Below are 21,142 nucleotides of genomic sequence, written 5' to 3'. Positions count from 1 at the left end.
TATCATTTGATACTGTCAGAAGTCATGTAAAAGGTTATAGATTTACTAGCTAAGAAATAGGGGGATGGATCAGCAGAATAGATTAGATACACAAGACACAGTAAGTGACTGTGGTAACCTAGTGTTTGATAAACCCAAATACCCCAGCCTTTGCGACAAGAACTCACTATTTGACAAAAACTTCTGGGAAAACTGGAAAACAACAGGGCACAAATTAGGTATAGACTAATATTTCACACTGTATACCAAGATAATGTCAAAATGAATGCATGATTTAGACATAAAGGGTGATACCATAAGCAAATTAGAACAGGGAATATTCTACCTTGTCAGATCTATGGAGAAGGGAAGACTTCATGACCAAATAAGAGATAGCATTACAAAATGTAAAAGAGATAATTTTGACTATATTAAATTAAAAAGCTTTTGCACAAACAAAACCATGGCAACCAAGATTAGAAGGAAAGCAAAAGCTGGGAAACAATCTTTACAGCAAGTGTCACTGATAAAGGCCTCATTTCTCAAATACATAGAGAACTGAGTCAAATTTGTAATAATACAAGCCAGTCCCCAATTGATAAATAGTCAAACAATATGAACAGGTAGTTTGCAGATGTGAAAATCAGAGGTACCAATAAGCATTTGTAGAAGTGCTCAAAATCACTTTTGATTAAAGAAATTAAAACAACTCTGAGGTACCAATCACCTCATGCTTACCAGATTGGCGAATATGACCAAAAAAGGAAAATGATAAATGTTGGAGAGAATGAGGGAAGATTGGGGCACTAATGCGCCGTTGGTGTAATTGTGAACTGATCCAACCATTCTGGAGAGCAATTTGGAATTATGCCTAAAGGGCAACCAAACTGTTCAAATTGAGTCCCTTTGATGTGGGAATACCACTACTAGGTCCATGTGCCAAAGAGATCATAAGAAAGGGAAAAGGACCTCCGTGTACAAAAATATTTATAGCAACTGTTTTTATGGTGGCAAAATATTGGAAATTGAAGGGATGCCCATCAATTAGGGAATGGCTAGACAAGCCATGGTATATTATTGTGATGGGATATTATTGTGCAGTAGGAAATGATGAACAGGCAGATTTCAGAAAAACTTAGACTTGTGTGGACTGATGCAAAGTGAAATGAGCAGAACCAGGAAAACATGTATCAGCAACATTGTGTGATGATCAACTGTGAATGACTCAGCTCTTTTCAGCAACACAATAATGCAAGACAAGTATAAAGGATTCAAAAGAAGATGGTTATCCATATCCAGATAAAGAACTGATGGATTCTGAATGCAGATCAAAGCATACTTTTCCCACATACTGTATTTTTTTTGTCTTGATCTGTTTTTTCCTTTCACAACTGTGACTAATATGGAAATATGTTTTACATGATAGCACATGCATAAGCTATGTCAAATTGCCTACCATTTTTGGAATGGGAAGGGGAGGGAGGAAGAAATTTGGATCTCAAAATCTTGTAAAAATGAATGCTAAAAATTGTATTGACATTGAAAAAATACTACTTAAAAAAAAGTTATTGACTACTTTTACAATGCTATAGAATGACAGGCCAGACAATTAAGGTCATATAGCAGAAAAGAAGAAAAATATATGAAAAGAAGAAAAAAATATCAAATTCGAGGTTGAAACTTTTTTAAAGAAACATTTTCCAATGATGTACCTTTTACAGTCTATACATTGCTTATTAAACATTAAGAAACTCAGGAAGGCTAGGGCATAGTCTCTGATGCAAAACAATGTCAACATTACAATTAGTTATTGAAAGACTATTAAGAAACTGGGAGGTACAAAGAGATAAAGAAATAAAAAATATAGTCTCTACCCTCAATGTGCTTACAAGTCAAGATGAGGAGAAGAAGCTTACAAGCATGAAAATATAACTAACAATTCAAAATGAGAAGTTGGGGAAAGTGGCAGGGAAAGGGAGGAAATAAGCATTTATATTACATCTACTATGTGCCAAGCATAGGGCTAAGCGCTCAGAAAAGTGCGAAGTTGAGAGACAGAAGAGATCACTTTGGTCTTCAAAGTAGACAAATGGGGTGGGAATTGAACCGGACCTTGATGGATTGATAGACTTTGGATCAATGGGAAGGAGAAGGCAGGGCATACTTGTCAGTAAAATGAGATGAAAACAAATATGGAAATAGGAAACCATTTGTTATGTTTCAAAGACCGTCAGATCATAGATTTAGACCTGAAGGAGACCTTAAAGATTATCCACTGCAACATGTATTTTGCAACTAAGGAAACTGAAGTCCATAGAGGTGTGATGACTTGTCTAAAGTTACCACACCGGTTATAAACAACGATAAATATGTCATTTTGGTTGGAACAATAAGTTTGTGTAGTATGGAAGTGTGAGATTAGATTGTAGAGACAATTTTGAACCAGAATATAAAGGATCTCAAATGCAAAGGTACAAAGAGCTTGGGTTTTTATATTTGTAGGCAATAGGGAACCAGGAATGTCATTTTATTTAGTTATTTAATGAATTTAGTATTACTTATCTGATGGCGGTGCATAGAATGGATTGGAGGAAGGAACATGTACGTAGGGATGACTAGCAATATAAATGTAAGGAATAAGAGTCTGTACTGGGCTTAATGACAGTGGTATCAATATGGCATTGAGTTTCTTGATACAAAATGAGTAAAATCAGGAGAACAGTTTATGCTATAACATCAACACTGTAAAAATGAGCACTTCTGAAAGTCTTAAGAACCCTGATCAGTGTGGCTATCCATGATTCATTCCAGAGGACCTTTGATGAAGCACACTACTCATTTCCTAACAGAAAAGGTGACGTCTAATGTAGAGTGATAGAAAAATTTGTTTTGTCTGATTGTACTTATTATTTCAAGGGTTTTACTTTTTTTTTCTTTTGTGGTAGGGAGGACATAGAACAGGGAAAAATGCTTGTTAATCGAAAAAATACAATTTTATCCTTAAATAAAAAGTAAATCTACACAAAAAGAAAAAAATGGTAAAAAAGATTTGTGTTAAAGCAAATGTCTACCAGTGTTTAATCACTTAAATGGCTTCAGGGCCTAAAGAGACACATATACATACAGACTTATGTCCATACATTTTATTTATTGGGTACTTAGTTGGTATTATCTCTGACTTAAATTTGTGGGATGATGACATGGTGGTTTTTATAAGATTTAACCACATTGAGAAGCCATTTAAGTAATAAAAAAATGCATTATAATCAATAGGAAGGAGGGCTTGAAAATCAGTCTCTTCTGTCTGTATATTAGCTTCTGTACAACCCTGCTAGGCTTTGGCATGTGTGAGGAATAGAAGGTAGCAATGAGATTTTCAAACAGCTGATAATAGGGCAGTTGCTAAGAGGACAGTAGGAAACAGTAGGAAAAACAGTAGGTATGCACATGGTCTCTCAGAATTTAGGAGACTGGGGCTAGTATAGTTGGAGATCGCTGGGATAAGTCCAGATGCTTGTGTGGAGATCTGAAGAGAAGGGGCATAAGCTGCAGTCTCCAAACATGAACGCTTCTATGTAGCGTTTACAATCCGACTCCAACCTATTTTTTTCTAGCCTTATTATTCTATATTGTTCCCATTCCCACTTGCTACAGTTCAGCCCAGAAGGCCTTTTTGTTCCTCATACATGGCATCCCATCTCTAGTCTCCGTGGTTTTGCCCTGGCTATCTCTTATGAAATATATTCCTTCCTCAGCCACCATTTGGAAGAATCCTTGTTTAACTCAAGACTCGGTTCAGGCACCAACTTTCTACATGAGACCTTCCTTTCTCTTAAATGTCACTTCTCTTGGTAGTTTTTCTCAGTTGTTACCCTTCCTGAACTGTCTGCTGCACTGATACCATTGACTGTCCTCTTCTGGATACTCTTCTCACTGGGCTTTTTTTTTTTAAACACTACTCTCTTCTGGGTCTCCAACCTAACTGCTTTTTCTCAGTCACCCTTGCTAATTTATCATCCGGATCAAGGCCCTGTCCTAGGGCTCCTAATTCTCCTATGTGCTTACTGTTTTTAAGCATATAACTTCCAGATCTCTGTACCCAGCCCTACTGAGCTGCAGTTCTGCATAACAGTTACCCTTGTGGACATTTTACACCAGATTTCTTGGAGACGTCTCAAACTCAGTGTTCCCTCAAATAGAACTAGAACTCATATTTCTTCTCCAACTCCTCTCCCTTCCAGGCTTCCCTATTTCTGTCAGCACCACTGTTGTTCCGGTGTTGCAGGTTTGTAGCCTTGCTGTTATCCTTATCCAATCAAATGCCAAGTCAATCTTGCCATTTCTTCTTTAACATCTAATGATAATAATGATGATGATGATGATGATGATAATGATAGGGCTTTAAATTTGCAAAGCCCTTTACCTAGGTTAACTTATTTGACCCACTGTCTTACCCTTGCCTGAATTTTTTCAAGAACCTCCCATTTGGTCTCCCTGCTTCAAGTTTCTCCCCATTCAGTTCATCTGACAACTGCTGCCAAAGGAATTTTCCCTAAGTGCAGATCTAACCATGTCACTCCCTAGTGGCCTCTTAATCCCTCTAGAGTTAAATATAAAGTCCTCTGTTTAACTTTTAAAGAACATCCACCTTCATTTCACATTACTCCCTCTTGTGCACTCTATGACTCGCTCAAACTGGCTTGCTTTCTTTTCCTCAAACTAGACACTCCATCTTCATGCCTTTACCCTGGCTGCCCCTCATGCCTGGAGTTCACTTCCTCCTCACCTGCACCTTATAGAATTCCTCCCTTTCTTGCACTTCCATGTATCACCTTCTCCATGAAGCATTTCCTGATCTCCTCAACTACTAGGGGACCTCCCTATCTTGTACTTAATGACTTTGAGTTCTCCCTCCCCACCCCTATCACCCCCTGTACAGTTATTTCAATCGTGTCCGACTCTTTGTGACCACATATGGGGTTTTCTTGACAAAGATACTGTACTGATTTGCCATTTCCTTCTCTAGCTCATTTTACAAAAGAGGAAACTGAGACAAACAGGGTTAAGTGACTTTCCCTAGGTCATACAGCTAGTACAAATCTGAGGCTGCATTTGAACTTGGGTCTTCCTGACCCCATGCCTGCCATTCTATCTACTATACCACCTAACTGCCATATATTTTGTATATACTTATAAATGTGCTTGTCTCTCATGTTAGAATGTAAGCTTCTTGGATGACTCCAATTTTTTGTATTTGTATGCCCAGCACCTAGCGTGGTGTCTGGCACAGAGGTGCTTAATAAATGTTTATTGATTTATTTGTGGTTCTCCCTATCTCCTTTGGTCCTCTCCTCCATCTCCTACTGTTCTCCCACCCCAAATTAATTTGTATTTATTTTGTATTATATATCAATGTACATGTTATTTGCCTGGTAGAATTTAAACTCCAGTGGACGAGGAATGTGTACATTTTGATCTCTGTATTAGCCTTGGACATGCCTAGTAGGTGTTTTATATTTTGTTTTTAATTGATTGGTGAACTACAGTATCAGGTGTGTGGGTCAGAGACCACTACTCACATTAAAAATAGAGACTGTTCCTGAGAAAAGGCAAAAAGGAGTTTATTACTTTCTTATAAGAAAGGACACACCCCAGTGTGGCCCAAGATGGTGCCAGCGTGTGTGTGTGCGCGTGCGCGTGTTGTGTACTCCACAAGGCAAGTTATATAGACCCCAATGCAGAGTTCCCTCACCCCCTACTGGCTCTTCTTCCCATTGCCTGGATTTGGAGCTCACACTCTAAATGCAGAATCTTTTCCCAGCAGCAGAGAACAAGGAACAAAAAGACAGGTGTGAGACCAGGGAAAAGGGAGTAAAAGCTAGATAAACAGGACCTTGCAGGTGTCTTGTCTACTGATGTCATTTCTTATCTCTACTTTCTCAGCAAAGCAGTTTCTAAAAATATAGGAGGGGTGCAGGGTGTGGGGGGTGGATGGTAGGAGAGGTAAGATCTTTTCTCATGCTGAGGGGGGCTTCACTATTTCAGTATTCTATTCAATACCATACTGAGGGGGCTACACTATTTCAGCATTCTACTCACAAGTAAAAGAAAAATATTTACATATATATCACCTAACTGCCTCTAAAGCCCCTAAATGTTCTCAGAACTTCTTTTAGGAATTTGTGCAGAAGTTTCCATTCAGTTTTTCTTCTCTTTTTTTTAAAATTTTTTTTGAAGGGGGAAGGCAGGGCAATTGGGGTTAAGTAACTAACCCAAGGTCACATAGCTAGTAAGTGTGTCTAGTGTCTGAGGGTGGATTTGAACTCGGGTCCTCCTGACTCCAGGGCTGTTGTTCCACTCACGGCGCTACCTAGCTGTCTACTTTCTTCTCCTTTTAAGCTTAGATTTCCTCAAATACCAGTCTAAATGAAAAATACTTCCTTACTCTTTTAATTGTGTTATTTTTTTCTAGTCTTGGTGCTTTCCGCCTCCCCCCTCCCCCTGCACATCCACTCCCATGGCATTTAATGCACAGTGAGGATTAAATAGACCCTTCTAAGCTCTCCTGGGATACTAATCATCATTTGTCCTGCACAGTTTGCTGCCACATTGGAAATGAATTCTCTGTACCTCCTCCTTCAGAGCTCATTTCAGTCTTCGTGAGCTCTTTCTCAATTTCCCGCACACACCTAGGTGTGTGCACATCTTACTGGATAGAAAACAAGCTTCTGGAGGTCAGGCACTGTTCCATTTTTACCTTTTAGCCTGAGCACAGTGCCTAGCGCATAGTTGGCACCTAAATGCTTATTGGTTGGTTGTCTGCATGTTTGGGAACATGCCGGAAGAGTTCCAAATAGCTGATTTGTGAGTGACCTTTGAGAACAGTTCATTTGTGCGTGTGGGGCTTCCTTTATAGCTGATGTTTGATGTGCTGATGCATCAGAGAAAAGGGACGTCACAGAACATTAGTCTCCTGAGGCCTTGGAAGCTTTTTAGACTTTTTTTGATCCTGATGCTATTTTAAGAAAAATATTTACAGAAATGGGCGATTAGGATGCTGAAGGTTCTTGAGCTTGTGCTGTACGAGGATTATTTGATTATTATTAATAATAACTAACATTTATATTGCGCTTTAAGTTTTGCAAAGTGCTTTACAGATATTACCCTGTCTAATCTTCACAATAAGCTTATAAGAAAGGTGCTATTAATTGTCCCCATTTTACAGTTAAGGAACTGAGGCTGAGAGGTGAGTGACTTGTCCAGGGACACACAGCTAATAAGTGTCTGAGGTAGGATTTCAACCCAGGTTTCCTGACTTAAAGTTCAGTACTCTACTATGCCATCCAGCTACCTCATTAAAGCAGCTGGGGATGTTCACCCTGGAAAAGAAAAAACTATTTGGGGAGTGGGGCTTAGGGGAAGGGGCATGAGGGACAAAGTAGTTTTCAGACATTTAAAGGGGTATCACCAAAAGAAGGATTAAGTTGTCCTGCTTGGCGCCCTAGAGGGAACAACTAGGAGCAACAGGTGAGGATTACATATTTATGCCTAGTAAAAAAAAACTCCTGGTTTGAGCTATTCAGAAGCATAATGCCTTGGGTTCCTCCTCAGTAGAAATTTTTAAACATAGATTGGTCATGTGTCAGGTCATTTGAAAAAGGAAATTTTTTTTTTAAGACATGGGTTGGACTGGATGATTTCCAAAGCTCTTTCTAACTCTGAGATTCTCTGTGGAAAGTATATTTCTAACAAATTGGTGGCCTTTCCTTAAGAGAAGCATATTAATTTTTAAATAAAAATTATATTCCTTACTAGAAAGAAATCTTGTTTTTCAAAGGTTTTTCTTCCTGACAGTATTTGTATATTTTTGTTATATTTTAGGTTTTTGTACCTTCTTTCTGAAACATGTCTGATAACGGAGAACTGGAAGACAAGCCACCAGCGCCTCCTGTCCGTATGAGCAGTACCATTTTTAGCACTGGAGGCAAAGACCCTTTGTCAGCTAACCATAGTTTAAAACCTTTACCATCTGTTCCAGAGGAAAGAAAGCCTAGGAATAAAATCATCTCCATATTTTCAAGCACTGAGAAAGGTAAGGTTCTGTGGTAAAGGGGTGAGTATAAGCATTAGTGGCTTATTATGTAGCATTTATGAGTCACATCAACATTCATTTTGCTCTGTTCTATGGTAATTGGAAAGCTACAGGTAAGTCGTAATTGTACACAAGGCTCTGCTGTATGAGTTTATTTCCAACTGTTTTTCCTGTACAAGAATAGAAACACAACCTCAAGCTTAAGTGGTTCCTGTTATTCTACTTAATAATATCGTGTGGTATATGATAGTATATCTTTGGGTTGGTCTCCTTCCAGTACTTGGAACTGGGGCAATAATTGATAGGCATGCCACGTGACAAGTTGATGAGAACTGTTAAAACTCGACTGCTAGGGATCCTCTTGAAAATTCATATTATAACGGTTAGTCTGAGCCGTAAAGCATGTTAGGTGGTCAAGTATTTGTTAATTTCACTTGAAAAGTTAGAAGCTATAGAATAGAGAGAGGATTGCAGACCAAGCAGAAGCATAGAACAAACTGGAGCATATACAGGGCTCTTTCCTTTTCACTCTTTCTCACTTAGTATAAACATTTCTCATTTTGGGTCATCATGGAAGAAATATATTTTTGAAGTGTATTGAAAAGAAGGAAGGGTATGAGTTTGGCATCAGTATCAGTGTACAAAATTGAATTTACACCAGATTAGGACAAGAACACAGGAAGAAGCCAGACTATAGATCTGGGCAGGCGTAAAGGGATGAAGTGTGAGGAAAAAGAGTAGGAAATGAGAGGGACACATAGGTTTAGGTTTCTAGAAGGCCTTACTAGAGTTATATGTCTCTTTTATTTAAGTTATTCACTATCCTGAATTAGTATTCATTTAGTAAGTTCCTACTCTGTGCGCTTCAAGACATGAGGAGATAGATCCAAGTCTGCTTTCAGGGATATTGTCTTTGACAATGGTTCTAAGCTGGTGCACTTAGCCATTCAGTGAAACATAACTGCATGGTTTAGAGATGTGTATTCCTAGAAGTCAACTAGAAGTCATGTATTTGCTCATTGTGACTGACATTGGATACTTTCTTTCCACTTCTCTTCCTCTGACCCATTTGGTCTTGAATGGGGAGGATGCAAAAAAGAATGGAACTTTTACAAATATTTATGAGGGCCTTATTTTCCTTGGCATAGTTAGGTATATGAAAGAAAGATAAAACATGTAAAGAATAATAATCAATAAATATGTATTGCATGCCTACTGCTTGCAGACCACTGTTAAATATAAAATGTCCTTCACTTTATCGTTTCTTTACGGCCTGATATACTTAATGAGATATTTGATTACCAATATAAGACCATGTGTGGATTAAATTTAACGATAAAAACATTAAGAGCTAAAGGAGCTCACTGGGTTGACTAGTTTTTGGATCAGACCTTTTGGGTAAACTACTCTTTATTTATGAATTCTTTCTTTCACTTTTTTGTCTTAACTGAAATAAACACATGCCAGCTTAGCATATCTCACAGTAATGTCATCTTCTTTGACACCCTCAATTAGTAGGACACAAGAAGGGATTGGATCCAGTGTTCTGCAGTGCCTTTTCCAGCTGCTAGTCTCTCAATTCCTGTGGTCTTCTCATCACTTAAAGTATTTGACATCCAACTATGTTATTCTCTAAATCATTGCTGCTATATTTTATTGGCTTCCCTTTTACCTTCTGAGGTTACACTTGCCTGGCATATTTCATTTTAATCTCTTGTCTGTGGTGATTTTGGCATATAGTTGATGACCCACCTGATTCAACTTTACAGTTAACTTCCCTATTTTAATTCCCTGACCATGTATAGTGAATTCTGTTAGAAGTTGGAAATACAAAAATGAAGCAAGATGTGGAATCTAAACCTCAAGAGACTTGTCATCTGGTGGGGGCCGGGGGCAGGGGGGAAGCTACATACATGTAGCTGTAGTACAGTTTAAAATATATCTCATACATAGGAGAGGACCGACCAAACCGGGCTTGGCAGATAAAAGAAAGGAGGAATTATATGTCCTTTATATTCCCTTCAATTCAACAAGTATTAGTCATTAGTAATGTTTGGGAAACATCATGCTAGTCATTTTGGAGACAGAGAAAAGTAAAAGAGTTCCTGCCCTCAAGGTGATTCTGTACTATCGGAGGATATAATAGATATTTAGATCAGAAAATACAAAATAATATGGATGAGGTGGTGGGGAGAGCATTAAGACCTAAAGGGAAACGTGGAGGGGAAAGGGAGAAGGAGAGGGAGTGAGTGCTCAGGAAAGACCTACTGGCATAGTAGGTGCTTCCTGAGCTAACCCTGGAAAGTGGCTAGACATAAAAAGAGGTAGAGGTGAAAAGGGAGCGCATTCCAGACATGGTTAACAGCTTTTACAAAAGAATAGAAATGGAAGATCAAATGTTGTAAATGATAAGTAGGCCAGTTTGACTGGAACATACAGTGTGATAAGAGAGAACAATGCACAGTATGGTAGGGGAGAATAATAGGATCCCAGTCTGGAGAGATAAGTTGGAATAATGATAACATTATAGAGAAAAACAACTTTGGAAGACTGATTAACAAAATGCTAAACCATAAATCCAAAAAACATGAAGATGAAACATACCACTTACTGTTGACAGAGAGATGATGAACTTAAAATGCAGAAGGAGACATAATGTCATAAATGGTTAATGTGGGAATTTATTTTGCCACTCTATGTAGATACATGTTAAAAGATTTGTTTTTTGGGTTTGTTTTCCTTTTTAATTTGCTTAATGGGGGAATGGAGGTTAGTGGGAGAAACATTAATAAAAAATACTTGTAACCTGGAAAAAAGATAATGAGAGGGATATGAACATGTTTGTATACAGCAAGGAAGGAGCTTCTGGGAAGTAAGAGAGTGAAAATTATAGAGAGGAGATGGATCACATTAAGAGGAAAGCTCCCAAAGCAGATAAAAGAGAATAAGGATTAATGGTGCCAATAGAAGGTAGAGAGTTGGAATAAGGAGCTCATAACAAATGGACTTGGTTTTGTCAGTAAACTTTGAAGGAAGTTTTCCTCTACTGAGAGGGAGGGAGATAAGAGAGTAGAGTAGAGAAGGTATCTTGAGGAGAGTAGAGAAGTTTTGGAACAGATGCCTTGAGGTAAGATAAAAAGAATTGATGTATAGCAGTGAGGGCCTATTTGAAATTGTACATCATAACTGTTGTATCTTTCTGGGTTCAGCATAAAAGTAAGTGGGAGAAGGTGGTTACAGGTGATAACCTAGGGTAGGGATTGGCAAGGTGATGGAATAAGAGATTCCAAGGGAGAGCAATAGAACTGGACTGGTTAACTGTAGGGTCAAGATGGCCGAAGGAGACCAGAGCAGGGAGTGATGGACTAGGAAGGTAGAGTGTTGGAGGGACTCTAGGTGATACTGAGGAAGAGTGTGTGTAAGATGGGTGAAGCAGAGGAAAAGATGAAGGATATGTTATGGTCTAAGAAAAGAATATCAGAGTTTTGCACCACAGAGGCGAAACAATTATGGGTGATTGGTGAGGTAAAGACTAATATGACTGTCGTACAGATGAGGAAACTAAGGCAGAGTCACTTAACCAGTAGGTGTTTGAGGTAGAATGACATTCTGGGAGGGGAGGATGTTTGAGGAGATATATGAGGGCAAGGATTGGGATAAAGAAGAAGACTATGAATTAGGGCACTGAACTGCTTGAAAAAGGAGGAGAATGACCCGAGATCTGGTCTGGTAATGTAGGAAACAGCAGCCAGGACCTAGATAAGGTGATACAGACGGATAGATTGCTAAGTAATAGCAACAGAAGGTAGGACTGTTTGGAAGTAGCAGCGAGTAGCAAGAGAGAGTGTGCCTATTCCATATTTTCCTCACTCTGTGTTGGGAGGCATGAGAGAAATTATACATTGTTGGGGGCGGGGGCAGTAAGGCAAGGTCTTCTACAGGGAGCCAAGTCTCCATGAGTTACAAGAAGATGGAAAAAGGGTGAGAGGAAGGACTTTGAAATTGATTTCATGACATGGGAGACACTGACTAAGGACTGCCCAACATGGTGTGCCCGAATTAAAGAAGGTGCTGTGTTTCATGAGCAAAGCAGAATTGCAGTCGCTCAAAAGAAATGTGAGATTCGCAAATTTAGAGACATTTCCACTCCATATGTTCATGTGGACTATTTATGCCCGACCTGTGGTAGAGCCTTCCAAGCTTGTATTGGTCTGATCAGACACACTATACCTCAACTCCAACATACGGATGTCATTTTGGTCCTCTTGGAGAATGGAAGACAACAACCAATCAGTCACACAGTGTTTGTGTGAATATCATCACTAATTATTTGTTGTAGCCTATTTATGATTCTCACCCTACCTCTCCATTGTCTTTAGGGCAATTTTGATTCTTTGTAGATTATAGCATTCTGTGATTTATGGCTGTACAACCTCACTGTTAGAACAGTGTAGTATTAAAAAGATAGATTTTTGTTTCAAGGAGAATCTTTGGGATTATTGAAAGCACTCTACAGATTATCAAATTTTGTTCAAACTCTTTTCTTTCTATTCAGCTCTGGGTCCCCATCTACAGGGCTGCTGTAAGAGGTCTCTGCTTCTGGACCAGCTCTCTGTTCTGTTTGTTCATCATGGAGTAGAGATTTTTAATCCATGAGGTTTTTCCATTGTGGATTATTAAACTTCTGAAATTCATTGTAGCTCTAAATGTATAAATGTATGATTCTATGTTTTACTTTATTTTAAACCTTCTTCCTCATTTCTGTCTGTCCTGGGCTCTATACTTTATTGTTTCCTCTTTATTCTTTCTCTGCTCTTTAAGGTACAGTTTCTGAGGTTATAGATTTGTAACTTTGTGGGGCAAAACCCACTTTCTTGGAGAAGGTAGCCTCCTCATATTTAATTTCTCACAGACATAACCCATCATAAAGCCCATTTTTTTTTCACCACAGATACACTAGTGCGAATGTTCTCTAATGGCACCCTTTTCTTTTCCCTTACCACCAACCTCATCTGATGTTCTCCTTTCTATCAGTTTTATCCCATTCTCACACAGTATTCAGTCTTGTTGAGAGACTAGGGAAATTGCTAGCCTCGAATTTCCTGTTCCTTTCTCTCTGTTTACTTATTTTCCCACTATCCCTTCCACAAGAATATCGTGCACTCAGTACAGCCCCTTCACTTAGAGGGGATCATGAGATCTCATCCCTATAGCAACAGCAGTGGTTACTACTGAAGACTTGTGCATCTCATGACCTCATCACCGACACTGTCTTCTGTTTGACGAAACAGAATAAAACTTTGTGGCGTTAAATAGACTCTGTCATTGTAAGGAGAAGAGACAGGATGTGAGAGTGATGAACGCGTTGTGTAGTGCTGAGTGCTGGGCTGATCATAGACTTATCTTCTCCAAGCTAAATATTTGCATTCAATGAAAGCAGTGGCCCCAAGGCAAAATGACTGCCAGAAGACTTAATGTCCTCAGATTAGTGTGCTGCTGAGCCAACACATGGTTGTCAACTAACAGTGGAACAGAAAAGGAGTGGACAGTTTTCAGAGATTTGGTGTACAGCACTGCATTTGCTCATCTGGGACAGAACACTTATAAATAACAAGACTGGTTTGATGAAAATGATGGGGAAATTTAGAAGCTGCTAAATGAAAAGTGAGAACTCAACAGGATTTACTGGCAGGATAGTTCATCCATCTCCAAGAAGAAAGCATTTAACTCCATCAAAAGTAAAGTACAAGTGAAATTAGAGAAATGCAGGATTCTTGGCTCAGTAAAAAGCAGATGAAATTCAGTTTTACACTGACAGTAACAATCCAAAGAACTTCTATGATGCCCTGAGGGCTGTTTATAGGCCAAAGACATGTGGCACATCTCAACTACTCACTGCTAGTGGAACCAAATTGATTAGTGATAAAGGCATGATCCTGGAGAGATGGGCTGTACACTTCCAGTGAAGTGAATGGCTGAAGCCATTGACCATTTACCTCAGGTTGAAGTCAGTCCCTCTCTAGACAAATTTCCAACTGAAGAAGAGGTTTTGAATGCCTTTAGACTCCTTTCTTGTGGCAAAGCACCTGCTGATTCTATTTCAGCTGAGATTTACAAGGAGGGGGCGTCCATTGCTCATACAAAAGCTGACTGGAATTTTCTGGATTGTATGGCAAGAGGAAGTTATCCCACAGGAGTTCAAGGACACCTCCATTGTCCATCTCTATAAAGGTAAAGGAAACAGATTGTCCTGTGATAGTCACAGAGGGATCTCTCTTAGTCATTGCTGGTAAGATTCTTGCCAGAGTCCTCCTTAATAGGGCTGATCCTTCACTTGGAAGATGGTCATCTACCTGAGAGCTGGAGTGGCTTCAGAAAGCACTGGGGAATGGTCAATATGGTGTTTGCTGCCCGACAACTCCAGGAGAGATGCCAGGAGCAGAACAGAGGTCTGTACCCAATATTCATTGATCTGACCAAGGTCTTTGACAGTGTCAGTTTTGAAGGCTTGTGGAAAAGTATGTGAAAATTTGTTTGCCCTGAGTAGCTCATCAGTATTGTCCATCAATTTCGTGACAGCATGCTTTCTTGGGTTCTGGATAATGCATGATGCTCTTGAGCTTTCCCAGGCACCAGTGGAGTGAAACAAGACTGTCTGCTTGCTCCCATGCTTTTTAGCATGATGTTTTCAGCCATGTTGTCAAATGCCTTCAGTGAGGTTCAAGGTCAGCTACCGAACTGATGGTAAATTATTCAACTTGAAAAGGCTACAAGCTAAGACAAAAGTGGATTGTAGGTGCATGATTTTTTGTTTGCAGATGATTGTGTACTCAATACAGCCTCTGAAACTGAGGTGTAACAAAGTAGCATTGATTCTCTGCTGCTTGTGCTGATTTTGGCTTAACAACCCCATGAAAACACAGGTGCTCCATCAGCCAGCACCACATCATCCGTATATGGAATCACTGGTTACAGCAAATGGAGAAGTTTTGAATACTGTGGATAAGTTGATTTACCTTGGTAGTGTACTTTCCAGAATTATACACATTGATAATGAGGTTGATACATGCATTGCCAGAGCTAGCTCAGTGTTAGGGAGACTCAGAAGGAAAGTGTGGGAGAGAAGAGGTATTAGACAGATTACCAAACTGAAGGTCTACAAAGCCATTGTGCTGACCTCATTGTTGTATGCCTGTAAAACCTGGACAGTACACCAGGAAACTAAATTGCTTCCATTTAAATTGTCTTAGGAAGATTCTGAAGATCACCTGGTAGGATAAGATAACCAGACACTGAGGTCCTTTATTGAACTAAATTGCCAAGCATTCAGACTCTACTTCAGAGAGTGCAACTCCGATGGGCTGGCCATGTTGTTTCAGTGCGAAACGTACACTTGCCTAAAAGACTATTTTACGGAAAACTCACACAAGGCAAGTACTCACAGGGTGGTTAGAAAAATTGATACAAGGACACTCTCAAGGTCTCTCTGAAGAGCTTTGGAACTTATTGCATGACATGGAAGACACTGGCACAGGACTGCCCTGCATGTCCTCATCAGGGAAGGTGCTATGTTACATGAGCAAAGCAGAATTGAAGAAGCTCAAAAGAAATGCAAGATTTGCAAATTTAGAGAATCCACCCCAAATGTTCACATGGACTTTTTGTGCCCAGCCTGTGGTAGAACATTACCAGCTTGTACTGGTCTGATCAGCCACAGTCTGACACACTACACTGTAACTTGACTCTGTCATTTTGATCCTCTTTGAGAAGGAAGGACAACCATTAAGTTATTTCTCCTCCTTCTTATTTAGATTATTTCCTTTAAATTTTTAGCTTCTAGGACCTTTTCGTCCTTGGATGATGTCTGGATTTTTTTTTAATCCATTAGCTCAATTTCTTTTTTTAATAAATACATTATAAGCATGAAAAAATAGATTTTCTTTGGTGTTCTTGATCATTGCATTTAATTTATGTATCTTGTGTTTCTTTTATTTGGGGGTATTTGCAAGTTGAATGTTCTGCTTACTGCTAGGTTTTTCTTGAAGGAATGACTCACATCTCTTATTGAAAGTTCATCTTTGTTGTAATGGAGAAGCACTTGTTAAGCTCTTACTATGAGCTAACTACTACTGTGCTGAGTGGTAGGGATACAAGTATGAAAGTAAGATAGGCCCAGTTGTTCGGGAGCTCACATGCTAATTAGGGTGAACAACGTTTAAAGGTGGTACTTAGGATGTAGCTGGCAGAACAGCAGTGCAGATGGTCTCTGACCAGTTATGGAAAGTGGGTAGTGTATTGAAGGCTCACAGTATAGTAGGACTGTTAATTATCTCTAGCAGAAGTAATGATTGGAAAATGGTCAGCATCTAGGCAAGAATGGATGCCTGAACTAGATAGCTTCTGAGACCATTCTAGCTCTAGAACTATGGCCTGTGTGGCAGCTAGGCAATAAGGGTTGGCTTTGGGGAAGGAGAGGATTCCTAGTCTTGACATTGTTCTTATGTGTGCCTGTTGGGATAGGATGAGGGAGGGGGAAGATCCCTGGCTCTCCACTGTGGTGGTTCTGATGTTTGTCCCTCTGATGATTTGACTTAGCTTTGTGTAAAACTTGTTATTTTGTGTTGCAGCTTGAAATCCTTTGCTTTTGAGAATATACTACTCCATTCTTTTTTATTCCTTATGACTGTGGATAATCTGTTTGAATTTGTGTTTATTCAGTGACTCTGAACTCCTATAGATCATTATCCAAACCCCACTCAATACCATCTAACACCTGATTCTTCATTCCTGTTCCCTTCAACCCTCTCTCTTCAAAGATTCATCCTAAGACTAACCCTTCCACTGGGCCCTCTGGAATGCCTGTTTCATCGGCAACAAACTTCCCTTCATCTTAAATTTATTCTTCTCCCACTTCTTCCATCTTCTAGCTCTTCCTAAAACTTGCCTTTCCCCTCATGACACAGTTTCCTTGTACCCTTTCCAGTACTGACTGCACCTTCATTGTCCTTGGCTCACCAGTCAAGGCAGGGGGAGTTGGAATTCTCTTTACCCCACATTGCCACATCTAGGTTCACCCCTTTCCTCCTTCACTCAGTAACTTTTTTTTTTTTTGAGATTCATGTTTTATTCTTATGTACCACTCAATCTAAATACTGGTAATTGTTGTCTACAGACCCCTGTGTTACTCTTCTTCCTTCCTCAGTGAGTTGGATACCTGGCTTAGAATTTTTCTTTCCTCTTCAACTCCTGCTCTTATATTAGGGGATTTCAAAATATATATTGACTGTCCCTCAAATACCCTAACCACTCAGTTCTTCAACTTACTTTCCTCCTATGAGTTACTCCCTCACCCCACTTCAGCAACACATAAAGATGGCATACCCTTGATTTTTGCCATCACCAGTGTACCACCCCTGTGTTCAGATATTCTGAAACCCCTTTATCTGTCTATAATATATTGGCTATTCATCTCTCACTCTGTCTTCCCTTATATAATATACTCTTCATCCTTATCCTTCAATCCCTTGACCCCTCAAAGCTCTCCCAGACCATCTCTCCTGCACTAACCACTTTCAATTTCTATTTTACCCTCTGGTTCTAGAATATCAGGGCTGTTTTCCTCGATAATTTCTTGAAAGATGATGTCTAGGCTCTTTTTTTGATCATGGCTTTCAGGTAGTCTAATAGTTTTTAAATTATCTCTCCTGGATCTGTTCTCCAGGTCAGTGATTTTTCCAAGGAGATATTTCACATCATCTTCCATTTTTTCATTCTTTTGGTTCTGTTTTATAATTTCTTGATTTCTCATAAAGCCACTAGCTCCCACTTGCTCTATTCTGATTTTTAAGGCATTATTTTCTTCAGTGATCTTTTGGACCTACTTTTCTATTTGGCTAATTCTGCCTTTTAAGGCATTATTCTCCTCATTGGCTTTTTGGACCTCTTTTGCCATTTAAATTAGTCTATTTTTTAAGGTGTTATTTTCTTCAGTATTTTTTTTGGGTCTCCTTTAGCAAGCCATCGATTTGTTTTTCATGATTTTTGCATCACTCTCATTTCTCTTCCCAATTTTTCCTCTACTTCTCTTACTTGATTTTCCAAATCCTTTTGAGCTCTTCCATGGCCTGAGACCAATTCATATTTTTTTTGGAGGCTTTTGATGTAGGATCTTTGACTTTGTTGACTTCTTCCGGCTGTGTTTTGATCTTCTTTGTCACCAAAGTAAGATTCTATAGTCTGAGTCCTTTTATGCTGTCTGCTCATTTTCCCAGCCAATTACTTGACTTTGGAGCTCTTTGTCAGGGTATGACTGCTTTCAAGAGTGGAGAGTGCTCTGTCCCAAGCTTTAGGGGTTTTGCGCTGCTGTTTTCAGAGCTACTTCTATTCTGAGGTGGTACGATGCTCCTTCCTGGCCTGTGCTCTGGTCTGTGAGTGCAAGCCCTCCTTTTTGCCATGTAACTACCAGGACCTCTCCACAGCCACTACAAGCTCTGCCACCCCTGTGCTCCTCCTCCCTTAAAGACTGCCAGCTAGGACTATGACCCAGATCCAAGCAGGGCAAAGCAAGAGAATCCTTCCTCAGCGCCAGCAAAGAGATCTCTGCACTCCGGCTCTGATCTGCTGCTTGATTCCCCACAGTCTGTGGACCTGGAAGGAAATAGCTCCTGCTGCTGCTGCCGCCCTGGGGCTGCATCCCGACTGTGCCCTTCTCTCATCCAAGTCCCAACAGTTTCCCCCCTGACCTGCTACGTTTTCTTTGGCGTTTGTGGGTTGAGAAGATTGGTAACTGCCACAGCTCAGTGATTCAGGGCACCGAGGCCTCTTCCACCAGGTCTGTTCTGGCCTGGTCTGTCCTGGCGCGGCCCATGCTGGGCTGTGCTCCACTCCCAGCACGGTGCGATAGACCCTTCCTAGTGACCATCCAGGCTATCTTGGGCTGGAGACTTGTTTCACTCTGTCATTTCATGGGTTCTGTAGCTCTAGAATTTGTTTAGAGTCCTTTTTTACAGGTGTTTGGAGGGATTAGGGGGAGAGCTTAAGCAAGTCCCTGTTTTCACACCGCCATCATCTCCCCTGCACTAACTACTCTCTCATTTTTGTTCTATCTTGACTCTGGTGAACCAGTTCAACTCTGTGCTATCATCCTCTCATGAATCCCTAACTCTTTTACCATATCACCAATTATGCTCAGCCAAGCCTCAGCCTTTGATCACTCCTGCCATTTGTTGCCTTGGTGCCCAGACATGCACTGCTGAATGAAGGTGGAGAACATCATGAAACCATTCTGACTGAATCCTATCCCACTCTCCAGATCTCCTTACACTTTCCAATGGCTCTTGCTTCCTTCATTCTCTCAGCTGAGAAACTTGCCTCATATTTTACAGAAAAAATTGAGGCCATTCTCCATGAAGTACCTCTTCTCCCCTCTTCCTTATCTCCCATCACTTGAATGCCTTCTGCCACCTTCTCTTCCTTAACTCCCTTCACCCCCATCTCACATGGAGTGGCCCTTCTCCTTACCAGGGCTAACCCTTGTGTTTGTTAAGTGGTCTCATTCCATCCTGTCCTCTCCAATGGATTGCCCCCTCTGTCTTCTCCACTCTTTCACTTATTTTCAATTTCTCCCTGTCTACTGGTTCACTTCCTACTGCTTTCAAAAATGCTCATGTCTCTCCTGTCCTGAAAAAAAAACCCTCACTTGATCCTTCCAACCCTGCTATCATCCGGTATCTTTCTGTCCTTTGTAGTGAAACTCCTCAAAAAGGCTGTCTGCAATAAGTGCTTTCATCAAAAAAGTAGTCCAGAAGGATGTGTTTAGGTGGAACAGGATGGATATAGTGGTAGTGACGTAGTGATAAAGAAGAACCTTATTATTGTCTCCCTAAACGTCCAGTTGTCAGCAGTGTAGGGGTCTCCTATACAAAAATGTGTATGTCTGTCTTGTCAGCCAACTGTACTCGATAGCCTCTGGTTTTTTACTCTTTGTTGAGTTCTGTGTTGGAAGTTACTAAAATACTTTAGAAATATGACTTCTAAAGTTTTTGGTATTTGATGTCAGCAAGCAGATTTTGAATGTTCTATCTCCACGGACACTTCTTATTTCAGCTGTTTAAGAGTTTAGCTTGCTCAAGTACAAGTTAACTTATTATATAGAGGCTATGAATCTTAGCTAAAATATTGGGAGAATGTACAGTTGACTTCATTTTCCTTAGAAAACTTGGTGGCACTTTTGATTTTTCCAGTACTCTAGTATGTAATTTTGGGTTCTCAGTAAAAGTTGAATAAGAAAGTACTTGAGGCAGGAAGCTAGCTATTAGATTCTTGTATTACATTATTATTATATATTATATATAATATTTTAATACATTATATATTATGTATAATATTTTATTTTATTATATATTACATTATTATATTATGTATATTACATTATATTATTGTATTACACATTAGATAAGAGTGCTGGGGCTAGAGTCAGGAAGACCTGATACTTTGTAGCTGTGTGACCCTGAGGAAGTCACTTAACCTCTATCTGCTCAGTTTCCTCTACTGTAAAGTGAAACTAATAGAACTCCCTTCCTAGGGTTGTGAAAAAGGAAGCAAGGACTTATTAATTAAGTCCCTTTATGTGCCAGCCTGTGTGCTCAGCACTTTAAAAATAATATGTTTTCCTCACACCAGCCCGGGAAGGTAGGTGTTATTATTAACCCCTTTTTACAGTTGAGGAAACTGAGTCAAATTAGGGTTGAGTCACATCAACTAACAAGTGTTTGAGTCTGGAATGAACACAGGTCTTTCTGCTTCTAGGTCCAGCCGTGTCCATAGCACCACCTAGCTATTTTTGTAAAGCACTTTGTAAATCTTAAAGTGCTCTTTTAATGCTAGCTATTTTATTATTTTTCATTTATCTAGTTTTTACTTTCAAAAGGACATTTTTATATGTATGTTCTTGATGAAGTTACTTATGAAAGACAACATTTCATGTTAGAGGGCAAGAGACTTCATATATGCATTAGTTATTAAAAAGAAATTGGAAGATAAAATTATTTTGTGCCTTTTTTGCAGTAACCA

The 21,142-nt window shown here is 39.6% G+C and overlaps 1 protein-coding gene across 2 annotated transcripts in view; it reads left to right on the top strand.

Moving 5' to 3' along the window:
* PAK2 (p21 (RAC1) activated kinase 2) overlaps positions 1-21,142 on the top strand; it is a 96,577-nt gene that overhangs the window by 40,048 nt on the left and 35,387 nt on the right. For both annotated transcript variants that reach the window (XM_036743471.1, XM_036743472.1), the window contains exon 2: positions 7,861-8,071. In XM_036743471.1, the coding sequence (XP_036599366.1) occupies positions 7,885-8,071 (187 nt within the window). In that variant the 5' untranslated portion in view covers positions 7,861-7,884. The remainder of the gene's footprint in view (positions 1-7,860; positions 8,072-21,142) is intronic.

This window comes from Trichosurus vulpecula, chromosome 2 (genome assembly GCF_011100635.1).
Source record: "Trichosurus vulpecula isolate mTriVul1 chromosome 2, mTriVul1.pri, whole genome shotgun sequence".
Classification (NCBI taxonomy): Eukaryota; Metazoa; Chordata; class Mammalia; order Diprotodontia; family Phalangeridae; genus Trichosurus; species Trichosurus vulpecula.
Note: the sequence above shows the minus strand (reverse complement) of the source record. Positions and strands in the feature narration are given on the sequence as shown.